Source organism: Cinclus cinclus, chromosome 1 (assembly GCF_963662255.1).
Source record: "Cinclus cinclus chromosome 1, bCinCin1.1, whole genome shotgun sequence".
Classification (NCBI taxonomy): Eukaryota; Metazoa; Chordata; class Aves; order Passeriformes; family Cinclidae; genus Cinclus; species Cinclus cinclus.
In genome coordinates, this window is record NC_085046.1 from 138,585,827 (window position 1) to 138,605,465 (window position 19,639).

Below are 19,639 nucleotides of genomic sequence, written 5' to 3' on the forward strand. Positions count from 1 at the left end.
TTATATGCATTCTGCATTACTCTTCCAGCACACAACCAGCCAAATTTATCCTATAACCAATTAATACACACTTGGATACAATGCCAAAGTCTTTTGTCCCTTGAGTAAATGAGAAGCTGGGCATGAAGAATCAGTGCTGAGAGGAAAAAATTTACAAGAGAGATATTCCCATATGCTAGAGAAATTTTCCATGGCAAAAGGAGCTAAATGTCTCACAGATAAGAGATAAACTGGAATAAACAGCTGTCAGTGTTAAATAAATATCCTGGATAATGTGCAGGACAGAAATAACTACAGCATTGTCAAACTCCTTTCTTCACTTTATTTAGCTGTTCTTGCATGTAGCTCCCAAGCTTTCCACTGCTCCAGTTAGTGAAGCATTTATTTTTGAGTCAGCTGCATTTCTTAAGACTGTAACAACGAAAGGCATTTCCTGAGAAACTGCAAGGATGAGCAGCAAGAAAGAACAGCAGCTAAGGAAATATGGGACCCTCGTAGTGTTTTTTATCTTGCAAGTTCAGATTTTTGGTTTTGATGTTGATAATCGACCTACAACAGATGTCTGCTCAACACACACAATTTTACCTGGACCAAAAGGTGAGGAATTATCAGGTTGCTAATGCTGAGATCAGTACTGATAAAGGCTGATTTTTTTATCAATAGAGACTTGGAAGGCTTGTGGCTTGTGGTGTGGGCTGGGCATGAAAGATGTGAAATACTGTACAAACATCTAGTAACTGTAACTGTAATGGGGGAAAATGAAGAAGCAAGGAGATCTAAATTTTCATTCCTTTAGTTTCAGGAACAGTATCACATATTTTCATATAATTTGAGGTGTCTTTTTGCATCTTTCTCCAGCCACACAAATATTCTCTTATTTCTTGTGCTTGGCACACAATGAAAACAGGTAACAGATACAAACTGAGGGACTTGTTTAAAAGTAGGCACCTATTGTGAACTGTTAATGATCTGCTTTGCATCTACAGATAGGGAGAGATATTCAGTATTTAAAATGACCAAACTGCCATTATTTTCAAATGTTTACTTGTAAATACATCTCTGCTACATTCATCAGACTTCATTCAGTAGTTCTTGTTGAATTAAACAGGACCTTTGCAATAGATTTCAACATTAACTAGATCAACTCTGGCATATACAGGTCTTTTATCTTCAAAACACTTTGCAAATATCTGAAACCAAATTTTCTGCATTAACTTACTTTTTCTGTAACACAACTAACATCAGTGGAAGTGCCTGAAGGGCATCTTATTAGGTCCATGACATACAAATCTATCTTGCAGTGACAGATCTAAAATATATATTCCACACCATGGCTATTGCAGTTTCAGACTATTGCTTTCTTTTTAGTAATTCATCGTATTTTTCTATAGGCTACAGACTGAGAAAAAAAAATGCAGCTGATTTAAATTTAAAGCAGAAAAAAGATTTTCAAGTCAAGAGCACTGCTGCAGACTCATTTGTTTTTATGATGGATTATTCAAGTGCATGTTGCTTAAAGGACCATTTTTAATCAGGAAATTAATTTCTTTGTGATTACAATCCAAGCTTAAACTTTTGCTGCCACAGCATAAATGCAGAGAGATGTAATGATCCCCAAGGGAGCTAGTGAGTGTTGGTTTAGTTAGTATCTAATTAATGGCAGGCTGGAAAACAAAGTTTGACAGAATTGTGTTTAACAAGTCACAAGGCTAATGAGGGGGGTCTCGTGACAACACAGAGTAGCTGGGACTCCAGCTGGCTTCTGTGGTCTGCCTTGTCTAGGAAGCATTTGAAGAGTATATATTATTATTCTTTGTAAGTGCAGTACTGAGAGAGTCAGGATTTAGTCATTACCAGTCCTGTTCTTCCTGGCTGACATCAAGACACAAGATGAGACCAGCAGTTTATTGGCACACCTGTATCTACTACTTTAGATCATCATCCCCAAGATCCATGATTGGTAGAAGGAGTATTGAGTATAAATCCCCTCCAAATTACTTGCTTATATCCACTGCAGGTCATCAAATCAATTTTGGAGACTATGTGATATGATGCTATAGATTAATTTCAGTTCCTGCCAGACCTCAGCTCATCCAGGACAGTCACAAATAGCCCTTAATGGCACCAGTTGTTTTAACTTCCAGTCATCTGGGCAATTAAAGACCAAGCAGGCTGTGTCTGAACTACCCTGTTATTTCTCAGGCATCCCTTGTAGACAAGGTTGAGACATGCTTACCTAGTGTGTCAGAAGAATGTCTGTCCTGCTGTCAGTTTTCCTTCATGCGTCTTATGTCTATGACTCAGAGCATATGATCCCAAGCTTATGACCACAGCCACAGGCAGAACTTTGCTGTTTAAACTCTAACTTTGATAACAGACAAGCCTCTGATTTTGGCTGTAGTTTTTATTCCCTGTACTAGACCTCTTGTGTCCCTTTGTCCACTGTTCTTTAAAAACAGGTTTTGACTTATCCTGAACAGGTTTTACCCCCTCACCTCCACCTGCTCAGCATCTCAGCTATGGTAAAATATGGTGGTGCTCCCAGAAGACAGAGGTGCTGATCTTACACACTACATTGACCAGCTGTTTCTACCACCACAGGTTAGATTCCTGTTTTGACAACTCCTTCCTTCCATGAGAACATGGAAGTGTCTAATAAGCCAAGGCAACCAGAAGTGCAAAGAATTAAAAGGGATTCAATAGCTGCAAGACTTCCTAGACTGTCCCACCTCACCTGTCCCAGTGCAAGGCATAAATTGTCCTACAGGCTAGATCCAATCTGTGTGCTACAAGTGGGATGGACTCTGGTCTGGTGCAGCAGAGATAGATACTGCTGTTTCCATCACACAGTACAGTGGGGAGAAGAGTGCTGAGGGAGAAGTGGGAGGGTTTGGAAAGTTCAGAATTTATAACCCGCTATTGGAGGCTGCATGATTCAATCCTCTAGGCATTCACAGTTGCTACAGGACCAAGCTCTCAACCTCTTCATAGGCTTACCCTGAAAATTACCTGTTCAAGAATGGCTGTGCAGACAGGCCACTTATACAATCTGCATGTAACTTGTTCAAGTTACTTTGTGCATACCATATTCTTCCCCTTGAAAGACATCTCTTTGTTATGCTCATAGCTGAGATGTCACATGAGAAGTATGACATGAAGAGAGAGATGAAAAAAAAAGGGCAATTCCAGGCTGATTATCAGAAAATCTTCAAACCATCTGTGACAGTCCCACCAGCTCCTAGAAACCATGAGGCAAAAACAGAGCCCATTGTGCACAACAGTAAGAGCTAGAAAACACTCTGGAATAGTGCCCCAGGAAGAGAAGGGATGCAGTGAATGTCCTGTCAGGCTTTGCAGGCTGTGCTGCAAGGACAGCAGCAGGTCCAAACTCCAATGCCTGGTGTGATTAACCCTGCGGGTTTCAGCCCCATCTCTGGTGCCTCACATGGTGCTCACCAGGTGCTGCTGTCTCCCCCAGCTCCTGGGGCAAGCAAATGAAACCTGAAGCCTGTTTGCCAAGAATTATGCAAAGAAATCTGCCAAATGTGGACTCCAGAAAAATGGAAAATTAAAAAAGAATAAAATAAGAGAGAGGCAAAAGTTGACACTCTTCTCTGCTTCCTTTTCTAGGCAACACCCAGTTCTCTTCTCAAAAAGAGGGGAGTATTTTCAATGAGAAGAGCCCACTGTAATGGCTGTCTTGTACTGCCTTCCTGAAAATCGCATTGAGCTACACAGCCAGCTGGCTTATATGGCAGTTAAAACCAGAAAGGTGTGAAGTGTTTTCTAGGATTCTTATTGAAATACCCAAGGAACATCCCTGCCACTCTTATCCTCTCCCCCTCCATTCCCCCCCCACCCCCCCCAAAAAAAAAAAAAGAAAAAAAAGTTATGTTTGACCCCAGATGTTAGGAACAACTTGGTCCTAGCTGGGCTGTTGTGGCAGAGGAACTCTGAAAACTTACATCTTATGTTGGGTAACACTGATTCATGGCTGAGTAACTGGGGCAATAAAGACCATGTTCTGTACTTCATGGACTTTTTGAGTTCAAAGAGAATCAAGAAATGAAGCATAAATGAAACAATTAATTTTCTGGGGCAGCCAGGTTCTTGGTTCTTAGCCTAGCAAAAGTAGTCATGGCCCTATTGCTTACTTTCTACCCTTCCAAGCCTGGAAACAAAGCAGGCTGGCTGTTACTGCTGAGAAAGGGTCTGGGACTGTGGGCAGGCAGCAGCTAACACAGTGAGCACAAAGGCACCAGCTATTGGTTGTAGCCCTGGCAGCATCAGGAGGATCAGGCTCTGCTCCCCTGAAGTCTCCCTTTGAGGGGTGTCCCAGCTCTGTCCTTTCTTCCAGGCTGCTATCCCCTAGAGATTGCAAGCTCTGCTCTGCAGAGGAAGTTTTAAGTGGGCTGTTGATGTAGATGAGACAGGAGTTGACCTGCTCTGAGTAAATCAATAAGCAACAACATGCAGGTAGAAATAAGCAGAGGAGGACCCAAAACTCTGATTTCTGAAGTCCCATTAAATATGTAAACAGGGGCTGGCACTGCAGAAGCTGGTTCTACATGGATTTATGGGATATCAGCACTTTCAGAAGACTGGCTCTAGGTCTTGCCATCTGTACCTGATCCTAGTTCATTTTCTTTGAAATCCAGATACAAGAACTTTGAAAGTCTTGAATCAGATCCAGGTTGAGAAACTGGAATGAGATGAAATTTGAAGAGCACTGGGAGTTTCCCATAGCAGTTTAGATGTAAAATGTTTCCTTATCATTATTTCTGACAAATTATGCTTATAAACTCTGTGACATTGGCTGGTACCTCAAAATAGCATTTACTGTGGTCACCAGTATAGCTGTCCATCTCTCATCTTTAATTGCACTTACGCAGTTCCACTCCTGGAAAATCTCAAATTCTTTCAGAAACCAGATATGCTGCTATCCACGTTGCCTTCCAAAAATATAAAATGCCTTACCACATCCTATAGCTGTTCAAATCTATAACTAAACTTCCCTCTTAGTGCCTCATTTTTGATCTGAAGAACCCTTTAATTTCAACACATAATTCTATTTTTCATGGATTCTAGAATTCATTTTAGCACACAGTAAGTTTCTGGAGATTATCAGCCTGAGCTACCAAGCATACATATAGGGACTTAAATACATAAATTCAAAAGATTGTGGGTCTGTACTTCTTACCAGTGGCAGTCTGATTCCTCACTGAAGCCACCATAATTCATGGGTCTCTGAGATCATGTCAGAATGGCAGTGCAACAGGCTGGAAAAATCAAATCAGTCAGACCAAGAAAAAAGAATCAAGAATGACTGAAATTATGTCTTTGTTATTAGAGATAATGTATATTCTATTCATGCACAAAGGCCCACACCTTCAAATAATACAAGTCAGCAGAAGTTCACTGAGCCTACTGAAGGTTTGGGTATGCCTCATGCAATGCAATAGGAGAGGAGGGTATTTCTAATGAAGTCAAATTTATAAGTAGAAAATTATCAGAGAATTTTTTTTTCCTTGAATGTTCTTTTTATTTTACAAGAGAAGGGCTTGTATTCTTTATTTTGAACCTGGATGAAGAAAGATAATCTCTGTAAGAATGTTCCATATGTAGGAGCCCTGCATGTTCCTGCAGGACACCTGGGAAAATGACCATGGGTGCAGTTTCACACTACAGCTGAACATACTCAATTGTCAGTTTTCTGACAAAAAAAAAAAAAAAAAGGAGGCCAAACATCTTTTTCTTCCACTCTGACCATGTGGTCCCTGCTTCTGGCTCAGCTATTTCACAGGGTCACAGAATATTGTGAGTTGGAAGGGATCCACAGGGAACATTGAATCCAACTCTTAAGTGAATGGCCCGTCTAGGGGTTGAACCCACCATCTTGGCATTGTCAGCAACAGGCTCTTCAGTGAGCTGCTTCAGCTCACTCACCAAAAATGTGTATCTGCCTAATTGATATTCCTCTGTTTAGGGAGACAAATGTCTTCAAAATAGGGTGAAAAAGGTGCTCAACAGCAGGCAGAGGGGAGGGAGGTGTGCAGAACAGTACTGGGAACTGAGGGGAGGAGGAAGGACAGGGAAGGGAGCATCATGTCAGATAGGCAGCTGATGCCAAGAAATCCTGTCCTTGCTAGCCAAAAGCAGCATGCAAGCAAGAATGCACACTGTTATGGGAAATTTGCTAAGGATCTAAGAGACACTGAAAGTGAAATCAGAGGAAATTTTGAGTCTTTCCATTGACATAACTGTGACATGCTCAAACATTGGAAATACAAACTGGGCTGTGTTTGCTTAATTTTTAAAGTCTGTGACTCCCTCTGGTGACAAACTCTCTCAATGCCCAATGCTGCAAAGGTTCTCCCTGCTCGGGGTCACTCAGCGTCCCAGCCTACAGAGCTAACCCTGTGGCTATCTGTAAGGTTCTTCCAGGAAGGAAGTTGCTCCTGTAGGGTTCTCAAGGCTTCAGAATTATGCTCATCTCCTTATCCTTTTAATTTAATGCCCAGGAGAGGCAGAAATCACCTGTACTCTTCACATTCAATCTCTGGAGGTGGGGAGAATCTGTCTGCTGCCTCAGGTGGGACTAAGAGCATGAAACATGGAGCTCAGCAGAACTGTGTCACACATCTAACAAATTCCATACAAAGCCTTTCTGGTAGGGCACTGGATATGCCTAAGAATGATAAATGCATCTAAGGCAAGCAGTGCAAAGCCACCATGTGGTATTCTCATCAAGATTAAACATCCTTCCCCCCTCACAGTGAATTAGGGCTTTTCAGGGATTTTATGGCTGGTAGTGGGATTTTTTTCAATTTCAAGTGTCTGGTGTAGAAGGACAACAACTGTGCTGTAGCCCAGCATAAGTAATGTTTCTACCATTTGAAATGGTGGGCGTGCCCTGGATTCTGGAGGGAAACATACCTGCAAAAGAGAGGATGAGAGAGCATTAACATTTTTGTAGTATTTTTGTTCAGGAGACAGGAACTGGAGCTGACCTGAGGCCATGGAACACCAGCACACCTGACAAAGTGGGCCCAGGGAGTCTCTTAGCATAGCTCCAAGTGTGCTGAGAGGTACTCATGCGTAAGCCCAGTTCGGAGTCTCCTCCCAGCTTTAGCCTTTAGTCAGCCTGCAGACATTCTCTCAGCCTGATGCACATAAATGTGGGCTCCATAACCACCAGGAATTACACCCAGGTTCTCCAAGAACCATGGTCATCCCTTGTTTACAAGAGTTGGAGAGTCACTAAATATATGTGAGCAATATCTATGAATGTGAAATCGTCCTCAGTTCATGAATACAAACCAGATAAATTGCCTACAAAAGATTCAACAGGGAAATCTAAGTCACTTGAAGGTCAGTAAATTCTTGCTAATTGAATTCTTACTAAGGTAACCTCTCAACATTTAGTTATTTAGTGTTATTTAGTCAAACTCCAAAAAAGACAGAGCTTATTTCAACTGCCTAAAAATCCTGCTGGAGATTAGACCTTCAGCATTTTCCTGAGCTTGTTTGCAGGTTTGTCGTTCCCTCTCAGATACAATTAAAATTTTCTAATGGCTGCAAAATTTACTTACTTCTTATGGCTTCTAGTCTTCTGCCTTGCACAGTCCCAAGCTGGAGGAGCCTTTAATTTACTGCTTCAGGTGTTTCTTTTAGAAATCTTGTATTTAATATCTGTGACACAGAGGAAACCTATCAATTTGAGGAAATATTAACAAGGCAGAGAAATAGTCTTACTTCAGTTAATGACTGCAAGGGCTTCTTCACCCATTCTTCAAATGCCAGTGCAGTACATTATCTGACATCCTTGAGACCACAGTTTTAAAGTGACAATCTGCTAATTAGGTTAAAATTTAACCTGACATTGCCCCAAGTGAAAAGCAGCACAAAGGAGAGGTTAACCTCTAGGTACAGATAACAAGCTCATGAGGTCAGGGCTAGGAAAAAAGCACAATACTACAGAACTCAAAACCCCAGTCCAGAGTACTAGCTAATGCAGTGGGGTGCTTGTCCACATGTAGTCTCAGAGAAAATGGAGGGATACTTACGGTTAACCGCAAATAAAGCCAACTCACCCCCTGCCCCAGTCAGTCATCCAACCTCTCAGTCTCTCCTACCTGGTTGCAAATCAGAGCAAGACCACAAGAGGGAAACACAACCCAAGAGTTCACATTTTGTACCAAAATTTGAGATCACACACAACAGATAAAGGACTCTGGATGTACCATATCAGCAGGCACTGGGCTTAATCTAGTCTTAACAATAAAATGGTATCACTAACTAATACTGTTTGTTTATACCCTTGTTTTGTAATGCCTACCTATTCTCAGATGACAGATGGGAGAAAAGCAGGATTACCCTCTCTTACAGACAGACAAATTATTGTTCTTCCCATTTTCCTGACATGAAAAGTAAGACAGAATGTGGCAGGCTTCCTTACACCAAGATGAAACAGGTGATGGAACTTATTTCCCTCTCCGTTAGGCTTTTAGGGTCTTAAGCAAAAATTTGGAGTATATAAGGTGTTAATAAAAGTTGAGGCACTCCCTGATTTCTGGAAATCTCCAGAACAAACTTTGCCACACCTTTCACCTGTCAGCTCTCAGGCTGATGGTCCATACAGGACAACATAGCTTCCACTCAAGCAGCCCCAGGTGTGAAAATCTTGATCCCAAGTCCCTCAGGAAAAGTCACTGGATCTTTCAGTGGCTCAAAATGTTGAAACTGAAACAGGAATAAAACATCTTTAGAAAGTAATCAGTTTCTCCACTTGTATATCGTCATTATTTCCTGAATTCTATTTTTAGGATAAACTGTTACACAAATGAGAAAGAGAGAAAGGAAGGAAGGAAGGAAGGAAGGAAGGAAGGAAGGAAGGAAGGAAGGAAGGAGGGAAGGAAGGAGGGAAGGAAGGAGGGAAGGAGGGAAGGAAGGAAGGAAGGAAGGAAGGAAGGAAGGAAGGAAGGAAGGAGGGAAGGAAGGAGGGAAGGAAGGAAGGAAGGAAGGAAGGAAGGAGGGAAGGAAGGAAGGAAGGAAGGAAGGAAGGAAGGAAGGAAGGAAGGAAGGAAGGAAGGAAGGAAGGAAGGAAGGAAGGAAGGAAGGAAGGAAGGAAGGAAGGAAGGAAGGAAGGAAGGAAGGAAGGAAGGAAGGAAGGAAGGAAGGAAGGAAGGATCTTGCACAGAGGTCTTCCTTCTGCAGCAAATGACAGTCCCTCCAGAGCCTTTAACTCTGCAGAGAATGCAACTGGCTGGTCTGAGAAAGGTGAGGAGGACTGCCAGGATGACAAACTCTGTTTTGGAAGGACAGTAGGAATATGGTTTGTTTTCCACAGGCCAAGGAATCACCCGCAGCAGCTTCTATACCAGACCCAGAATTACAGCATATTTTACACAAAGAAATTCATTGCACAGGGAAAGGCTGGACATGAGAAGCCTCCCCCAACTCCCTTCCTTATCAGAGAGCACAACCATTTGTGAAATACTGCCGCGTTGCATTTCTAGTTAAGATTAATCCAGCTTTTCCAGCCTTTGAATCATGCCCTGCTTCCTTTCTATTATCACACATATTTCCCCCTGTATGGGTTTGCAGACCATGGTGAGATCAGCTCTTAACCTGCTCCCAGAATGTCATTTCACAAGCCCTTTATCAGTCTCTGGGATATTTTCTGAATTTCTAAACTACTGAAAAGTGATTTTTGCACTTTTCACGGGGGTTTCATGCATGGATTTAGAAAGAACAATTTCCCCTTGTTAGCATTGAGGTCAACAGCAAAAATAAACCCTACATTCTCTAGCTCTACTGTTTGATGATCAGTAGAATCATAAAATCATGGAATGGTTTGGGTTGGAAGGAACCTTAAAGATCGTCTCATTCCAATCCCCCTGCCATGAACAGAGACACCTTTCCACTAGATCAGGTTCCTCAGAGCCCCATCCAACCTGGCCTCGAACACTTCTACAGATGGAGCATCCAAAACTTCTCTGGGCTCACCACCCTCACAGTATGGAATGTCTTTCTCATATCTAATCTAAATCTACTCTCCTTCAGTTAAACTCATTTGTCCTTGTCCTGTCACTTCATGTCCTTGTAAAATGTCTCTCCCCATCTTTCTTGTAGGCTCCCTTCAGGTGCTGGAAGGCCAGAGTCAGGTCACCCCAAAGCCTTTTTCTTCCAGGCTGAACAAAACCTAATCTCTCAGCCTTCCTAATAGATGTATTCAATCCCTCTGATCAACTTGGTGGCCTCCCCTGGACTTGCTCTAACAGGCCCATGTCCTTCCTCTGTCAAGGAACCCAGAGGTGGATGCAGCACTGCAGGTAGGGTCTCACCAGACCTCCTTGACCTGCTGCTCACTCTCCTTTGGATGCAGTCAGGAACAGGTTTGGCTTTCTGACCTGTGACTGCACATTGCTGGGCATGTCCAGCTTCTCATCCACCAGCACCCCCAAGTCCTTCTCGGCAGGACTGGAACTCAGTACAAGCAGACATCCTTTCATCAGTGCCCCACTCAGACCCACAGATTCAGCTGAATATTTAAGGAGCTTGGCTTTTAGAAATACACACTAGCTTTTACAGTATTTTTAAGACCTAGTGAGAATAGAGATATTTAATATTTCTATTGCTGACTGCTTTTAGTCTTTTCTCTTCCTACTTCACCTGTGAAAGCTGGTGTTAAAAACAGAGCCTGAGTGAGCCAGCACACACCACATTGTTTCCTCCTTGTCCATCCCTTTAGCAACTGCTTCCTCCCTTCAGTGAGAAGTTCAGCCCTTTATCTTCCTCAGCTTGGGCTACTGACCTTCCTGTTGAAGGGCTTCCTGACCAACAGGGTGAGTTTGCCCTTCACAAAAGAGTGCCAGCCTGGAAGGGTTTTTTCAACATAAAGGGACAGACTCAGCTCACTCCATGTAACTGGAATGGAAAGGTGCAAAAACCTAAAACTACATTTTATGTGCTGCAATTATTGTGCAGCACTTCTCATCTGCTATTACTCCACAGAACAGACCACCACTACAGAAGTAGAAGGTAAATCAGGAATGAGTGGGAAGTATTTTTCAGGAAAAAAAATGACACCAATGTAACGATCAGTCTTAAAGCAATCATGGGAACTTTCTCCTCAGCACATTAAAAAATAATTGTGCTATTTGCCACAGGATATTTATTATAAGGGCCAAAGATATAAATGGATTTAAAAGGCACAAGGCTAATTGCTGGAGGGAAGAATCACTGGTGGCTGTTCATGAGGAGAGGGGATGCAGTGCTTGGCTCAGGTAAGCACTAAACCCATTGCTGTGAGAGGGCTGGAAGTGGCTGCCTGGGTCATAGTCACCCTCAGTACACCTCAGTTCTCTGAACACTTTCTGCTGGGACTGGAGGCACCACCCTTGGTGAGACAGGTTATTGGTCTTGTCACATACTGCTGTTCTGTCCTCACCTCTCTGGCTGACATCCAGACACTTCCCTCCCTTGTCCCCCTATATACTGCACCACAGCCTTCTCCCCTTCTGGGTAGCAGGCACAGACACAACTGGCTGCCACTACCAGATCCTGGCTGAGCCAAGAGGCCGTGGCACTGCTTCCCACTGCATGGCAAGGCTCATTGCCAGCACGGGCAGGGAACAACAGGAGAAGCTCTGGAAAGCTGCCTGTGTTCGGTGCAGGCGAGTTGTGTGTCTCCTCTCCACCTCTGCTGGGGGGAGAAAAAAAATCTTCTTAGGTTTTGGCTCCAAACTAAGAAGATGAGAAAATCACCTTTAGTTGTGCCTCCAATTTCCTGCATAATGCAAAGCAATATTGTATGCTACTTGTGGAAGGAAATAACATTTCTTTCTGACTAATTGCTGCTATGTGCCTTTAGACTATACACTGCACAGTTAGACATGTCTCTTCCAATAGTGAAAGTGCTTATACAGAGCTATACAGGAACCTGTGTAATAGGGTCTTGATCACATTTAGAGAAATCTCTGCACTACCATAATAAATGCAGTGATTTTGCCTCTTACAGATACTCTTGTGTGTGACCTTTCAAAATAAAGCACTGGAGTAATTGCAAAACAAGTTTCTTGGATCAACATACAAATGCCATCTGTCAAAAAATGAAGGCAAGAATTGTATCATATTAAGTGCCAAGGTCTATGTCAAGATCTATTTCAACATATTTACATTCTTCTCATTCCAAATGCATCTGCATACCCTGAACACAGAGTCACTAGGAATGGAATCACTAGGAACAATTAATAAACACCTGTTGTCTCCCTTGGCAGTTTGTCCCTGTGTGTACATTTCCCAGTACTCAAAGATTGGCTTACTTATCTGCTGAATAGCTAATAATGCCTAAAGTGTGGGAGTAGAAATTGCTGATGTATAATTCTCATGTTTAACAGCCTCTCTGAAAGGGAAAGTTTTTAGTTTTTCCTACTGATGGTCAGATTCCTCATCTCTTGTCTGGAAATTTATCCCATGGCTACTGTGCCTTCAATGTGAAGTGAAAAGAAATCAGTAGGAAAAAAGACCCCATGAACTTTTCTTTCTGAGGGTGAATAGTTGTACTTACTGCACTGAGAGAAATATACCTTGATGTTTTATTTTCTGGTTTTTTTTGGAAGGGGATGAAGGTGAAAAGGGAGACAGAGGAGAAGTAGGCAAACAAGGAAAGGTTGGACCAAAAGGATCAAAAGGTATTTATGATGATTTGTTGGCTACTGTTGGTATATGAATATCATTATATACAACTGTCCTGATGCTGCGATTGGTGTTTAATGCTTTTCATTCCTGTTTCACCAGTGGATTTCACAATCCTGTCAAACATTAATTGGTGAACATAATATTTAGCTTGGTTCAATTCCTACTGATACTTAAGACCAATATGTATGTCTGGCATGAGTGTGATTCAGAAAACCTAGATCATACACATAATCAGAAAGATCATTCTTACTGAAATTAGGCTTTAGTTGAAATTGAATTTTAAGGATTATTGCTTAGCATTACATCAGGATGCTCAATAAAATTTGGTTTCAGTTGTCTGTATTCTGTGGAAAACCAAACAAAGCCATACACAAAAAAAGAGAAAAGTTCCTCAGATCAAACAGCATCCAAGATGAGAACAAGAAATCACAGATGTTTCAGGACTTGGCTTGATTAAATATGTCCCATAACAACAGTGTGACCTGGGCAGATCATTTGGAGGCATCAGATGTGACCTAACCAGCCTTGTTTGCACTCTAATTCAAAAGCTTAACTTATCTTTAGAGTTTAATGATACTGCATATCCAAGGTCTTCCTTCCTTGACTGTGGTTTAAGAATAATCAGGAAAGTTTTTACTTTTATAGAAACTTTAAAATAACTCTGTTGTTATTGTTAAAATAAAGAACCTTTTTCCATTTTTAAATGCATTCTTAAGATTTCAGTTCTTACCTTAAAATGAACATCAGGTAATGCAATGATTCAGGGAATCAACCATTTAGAAAACATTTTATAAATGTTAAATTCCCTTTGCAAACTGAGATTCCCTAGATTGGCCTGTCATAATTAGACAGCTATTTCAGAACTTACACACTTTATTAATAATTTAAAAAGGACACCTGTTATTTTGGTGCTCTGAAGACTGGGAATACACATACAGCAAAATTAGTAGCTCCATACTTGCAGTCATGCTTTGTGAAGGACTCCCAGCAACACTGCAAGGACTTAGGAGTGTTTTGCCTGGGGTGGAAGAAAAAAAAGCTGTCAGCCTGGTTTGACTGTGGAGTAAATCACTAGCAGTTTTAGTTTATATTTTCTCTAAGACAATGTGATGTTTGAACAGGCAATTCTATTAAGGCTCTTTGCAATGTCCTACTGTCGTACCCTACAGGCACAGAGATCTGGTTGTACTCTTCCAAATATCCTCAGGCCTGTGCTCACTTCATTTTGTCACACACACAGGCTGGCCACACTCAGGAAAAATAGCAGTGGTAGAGACCTAAACAGTGTCTCAGAAAAGAAATTACAGCAACCATCCTCATTCCTCAACCATACTCATTTCCTCTTAATTTCTTCTCTTAGGAAACAAAGGACCAGTGGGCGATGTTGGTGACCAGGGAATGCTTGGTAAAATCGGTCCAATTGGTGGAAAGGGTAAGCTCTGGTCTGGGAATTTTCTTGGGTTTTTTTCCCTCAAGGTAAATATGTGCTTTATGAGAGCTCCAGATATGGAGCAGTATTAGATAATGGTATGACCAATGCTTTCCAAATAAAGTTATGCATAAATATAGGTGATGAGAGCTAAATAAAATACCCTAGTTTTATTTGACACATGCAATATCCAGCTAATTTGGCTAAAACAATTTCTTTCATGAGTTAAGGCATCAATCCTCTTTGATGGATCTAGCTGAAGGTGCTTCTGCTCATTGCATGTGGGTTGGACTAGATGACCTTTATATGTCACTTCCACCCCAAACTATTTGATGATTCTGTGGTAAAAGAGGAAGGGAGAAATCCAGATCCTGTGAAGTAAATCCTCTGAACACTCTAAGAGACAAATTTGTGCCTTTGATTTGAATGCTGAGGGCCTAAGTCAATGTCCTGCTGCTGCTGAGGATACCACACCTTGTCACCTGCACTGCTGTGGGTCATGTGAGCAAGCAATGCACAGGACATCCCTGTCCTGGTAAGGAACAAATTCAGGAGTTTTAAGAAGGTGCTCACATAAGCAGGGATGGCAACTACTTGCAAATCAAGGTAGACTCCAAATCTGCCTGGACAATAATTTCATGAAATTGTGCTCTATTCATCTTGAAAAGAAGCTCAGGCATTCCTTTATGATATTCCAAAAGAGCTACATAAGAAGGAACATTACTTCTGCCACTACTGCAGGGAGAACTCTGGGGGCTCTAACCAGCACATCAACTTGGGTATGCTGTTGAGTGGGTAGAACAGTCTCTCTGGAGAGCTTCTCAAACCACTGTTTTTAATAAACCTTTCATGACCTCTAGCCAGCCTCAGTATCAGGCAAGAAGAAAAGATTTTGACCTGAGGGATTAATTTTCAGAGGTACTTAGAAAACTGTTAACTCAGACAGTTATTTCTTAAGATGTCTTCAATCCCTAAAGGAGACAAAAATGAAGAATCTCACAAGTTGCTTTTCTTTTTCTGGAAGTAAACCAATGTTCTGAGCCTTTAAATCAAGCTCTCTTTTAATCTGAATGCACAATTTCTTGTCCCCTTACAGTTTTTTTGAATTTTCTTTATTTGCAGAAGCAAAGGTCACTAAGTCACTGTTTAAATCTATGATTAAACATTCGAGTTCTTAATGAAGCAACCCTGGAATCCCAGCTTGCAAGTGTGCAGTGTCAAGAACTTCCAATTAAAATGACAGCCAGTTCTTCAAAAAAACCCCCAACCATATAAAGTAAAAGTACATAAAAACATGGTCATCACTAAGGCAGAGCTCTGAAGTTTTTATTCATAAAAGAGCTGACACAGATTTCAGATAAAGTGCATCTGTTCCTGACCCAAATTACAATTGAGATTTTTTTAAAGAGCTGGTCACCTCCATTTATATAGTAGCAGAGCATTTGGAAAAGTGTTTCTATTATTTTTATAATTTACAAAAGAGGGGGAAAGCACTTGGATGCAAATAAATCACATTTCCATAAACCGAACTGAAATGCTGCTCCTTAATGACGTCCCTCCGTGCAGGTGCCAACTGCTGCCTGCACACACAGTCTCTTGCACGCATGATTTCAGTGGCTTAAAGTACACCTGCTGCCTCATCTCACCATGGATCTACTGAACCTGGGGAAGGGCTCTGTCCTGCAGCCCCTGAGAGAACCCAGATCTCATCTTTCCAAGATTTCTTGAGTGCTTTCAGCCTCTCAGGATCATTTTGCAGTTTATATTTAAAGTAAGTGGTACCAGGAACCAGCAGCACACAAGATGCCAGTGTTATCAGTGAGTTAGCTATTAAAAGGCTCTATTTCCATGCACCAGAATTAATCGTGGTTTGTTTAACTTGGCACATCTTCCAGTACAATCCGTCAGAGCTTCCCATCAAAAGCACATTGTTCATATATTATTAAATGGGTTTTTGAATAGGCTTCCCTGACATAAACACTATCTGAGACCTGAGACTATATCTCCTCTTTATTCAGGTGACAAAGGAGCCAAAGGCTTACCAGGGGTTTCAGGAAAAAAAGGAAAACCAGGTACGCTACACGTCCTTCTGTGCAGAAGGATCTTTGATTTCAGGCTTGGTTTGTATGGAATTCCATGAAATTTTGAGGCCCAAGAAAAAACGTGAGAATAGATGAAATGTAAGGAAGAGACTGGAAATGTTTAGTTGAACAAAATAAAGAATAGTGTAGGGACATGACTGATTCCTATGAATACACCAGCATACACAAAATAACGAAGTCACCCAAATTAATGGGCAACATTTGGTATCATAAAAACTAACACCAACAGGCCAGCAGCATGCATTTAAACTGGATAGTAGAAGAAAGTTTCCTAATATCAAAAGAATTAAGCTCTTTAACCATTTCCTAATAGGAGCATGGGGACAAAATAAGTGATTTTAGATAGAGCATAATCTGTTGTCAAATTAATGCAATGCATTTGCTTACAGGAGGATAATTTGATGAACTAGAAAGTTCTTCTCAGATCTAGTAATCTTGAATAGCTACCCACCTTGAACTTATACTTGCATTTATTTTTAACAGATTTAATATAAAATGACCATTTGGTTCTTAATGGGAAACTATCAGCAACTTATTTTCTTTCTGAGAAAAACCAAAGAACAAACAATACCTCTACCAAGCCAAATTCCATTTAAAAAAATGTTCACTGAGACTTCAGTGCTTGAAAGCTATTGATTATTTGGGTTGGTATTAACTTGCTTAAGCCAGTTAGCAAGGGAGTGTACAGAGCCAAAACATTAAACACTTTGATCAACAGAAGCATAGCCAGTGGGGTAAGGTGAGACTGGCTCTCCATAAGTGGAACCTAGGTCTTCAGAAGCTTTTGAAGTAGGCTACAGGTGACTCTCCATGCACACACACACACACACACACACACACACACACAGAGATGTTTCCAAATAGGTAAATCCTCTATCCTTTATATTGCACCAGGCACAGTCTGTGACTGTGGAAGATACCGCAGATTTGTTGGACAACTGAATATCAATGTTGCTCGTCTTAACACATCCATCAAGTTTGTGAAGAATGGTAAGGATCCTTATGTATTTTGTGGGATTTATGTGACTGCAGTAACAGATATCACTGCTATTCTTCTACCATTGTTGCTCTATGGAAGTGTCCACAGATGACCCAGAGAGAGGGTCCTCTGTTTCAGGCACTCTGAAAATCTAAAAGGAGAAACAGTTTTACATCTGTCAAGGATAAAAGGACCAGATGACTAAAAGCAAAAACAATACAGAAGTTATCAACAGCACAAGAGAATGCATCACGAAAAGCACAAGGAATGATTTGCTAACCACCTCTGCACTGTCATTCTGCTCAGGTTTGGTGGCCAGTCAGGCAATGTAAGGCAGAAGTTTGTTCCAGTCTGCTCCAGAGAGGCAGGAAGAGCAATAAGAACCTCTTGATCTTTCTGCTGCCCTGGAAGGCTGCAGACACAGTACTCCTAGTGCTCCCCTCAGTGCATGCACACTTTTCCTGTAACAATGGACCAACACTCAAGGATATGGGTTATAAAAAGTCACATTTGGAGGCAGCACTGCCAGGTGGACAGCACAAGCTTCCCCACTGAAAGGAAGGCATAAAACTGATTTTGAGACAGCTCTACCACTGCTTCCAGGACTAGGGCTCTATCAGTAAATTAAATGAATTTGAGACTGTTCTTTGTCACTGTGGGCATCCAACACAGAACAACACCCTTCTATATTAAAAATACTACAAAACTGAATGGTGTATTATCAAAGAGTGTCCCTCTACAAATTCTAAGCTGTGCCTGGGGTAACTCCTGAATTGTGGAGAGTGCCTGGGGAGTTTCCCAGGCCAAACTCTGCTCAGGACCATTCCAGCACTCCATTAGCAGAGACAATCAACTTCCAGGCGTGCTCCTTGGCGCTGCATAATATACCAGGTTGTACACTCACTGTTTGAGAGGTCTGCCTTTTAAAGCTCCTGAGCAACCACAGTTTTCTTCCTAGTCAATGCCACAGTGCTACAGCAGCTCTGAAGCAGGCCATATCTAAAACGTCTTATCATAGCAGTCACATTCATTTTCCTCTACGTGGAAAGTGCCTGAATAACTATCTATATCCCTGTGTTTATACCCCTGGGCACTCTTTCACAATCTATATTCAAGAACATACAAAGCAATAGGATGATCCATTTGCCATTTGACCATTTAGCATGCCTTAAGTTGCTTAGTACTAGATATTCAGGAAATAAAACTGAAGTGTCACAGGAGACATGCCAATCAGGACTGAATAGTCTTGTACTAATGTGTGCTAAGTGCTGAAAATCCCATTAGTCACGTCGATCTCTGATCATGTCCTCATCATTAATCATAAATACAGTGGCAGGAATTATTTTTCTCCTTTTATATTAATTCTAATGTAAAATTATCTCATTGTCATATTTGAATAGAATATCCTTCAGCATCTGTTGACATGCCATTAAGCAATTTTTCTTCTTCAAAGTTATAGCAGGTATCAGGGAGACAGATGAGAAATTCTATTACATTGTGAAAGAAGAGAAGAATTACAGAGAAGCCTTGATCCACTGCAGGGACAGAGGAGGATCACTGGCCATGCCTAAAGATGAGGCAACCAATGCCCTGATTGCTGACTACATCTCCAACAGTGGCCTGTTCCGAGCCTTCATTGGGCTGAACGACATGGAAAGAGAAGGACAGTTTGTGTATGCAGACAACAGCCCACTGCAGAACTACAGTAACTGGAAGCAAGGGGAGCCCCATGACCCAGCTGGTCACGAGGACTGTGTGGAAATGCTCAGCACAGGAGAGTGGAACGACTCTGAGTGCCAAGTCACCATCTACTTCGTCTGTGAATTCCTCAAGAAGAGGAAATAAAAGTGCCAGAGAATGTGCCTGGCATCTGCTGTACATACAATAACCCAATGAATTCCATTCATTTATGGTAGGGAGATCAAATCAGGGGTAGAAAACCAGGGACAGGGCTCAATCCAGCCTTCACATCTCTGGGCTAAGTAAGAGTAACTACTACTTAATCATCAGTGATTGTCGAGTGAGCACATGTCTGCAGGGGGCCTCCTCGCAGCCAGCTGCTAATTTTTATTTCATTTCTACATGCATTTTAGGGTTGGCATTTCCGTGTGTAATTTAGGGGTAAAATTAGAGCATGCAGAAGTGAATATAATTGCACTAGTTCCAGAAATAATAAGGTCATTGATATATGAAGTACTGATGTGATTTGCAAAGTCCACAGATGGAAAGAGCATGACCTTCATTAATCTCTGACTTGCACAGGGAGTCCCAGTAATCTCCCTAATCACTTCAGAGCTCAGAGAAAGGATTTTATGTATCTCTTGAAAAATTCCTTCTTTTGTTAGAATCATGATTTGAAGTGGAAGGTATCTCTGGGGGTCATTTGGTTAAATCTTGCATGCAAAGTAGGACCAACTTAAACCTTAG

General features: G+C 41.5%; 1 protein-coding gene across 1 annotated transcript; it reads left to right on the forward strand.

The window, feature by feature from the left end:
* The first annotated feature begins 449 nt into the window (after positions 1-449).
* On the forward strand, positions 450-19,057 carry COLEC10 (collectin subfamily member 10). Its single transcript, XM_062503657.1, has 6 exons — positions 450-597; positions 12,624-12,695; positions 14,063-14,134; positions 16,150-16,203; positions 17,128-17,223; positions 18,666-19,057. Exons 1-6 carry the CDS (start codon positions 450-452, stop codon positions 19,055-19,057), a joined length of 834 nt encoding a protein of 277 aa, XP_062359641.1.
* Positions 19,058-19,639: the final 582 nt, after the last annotated feature.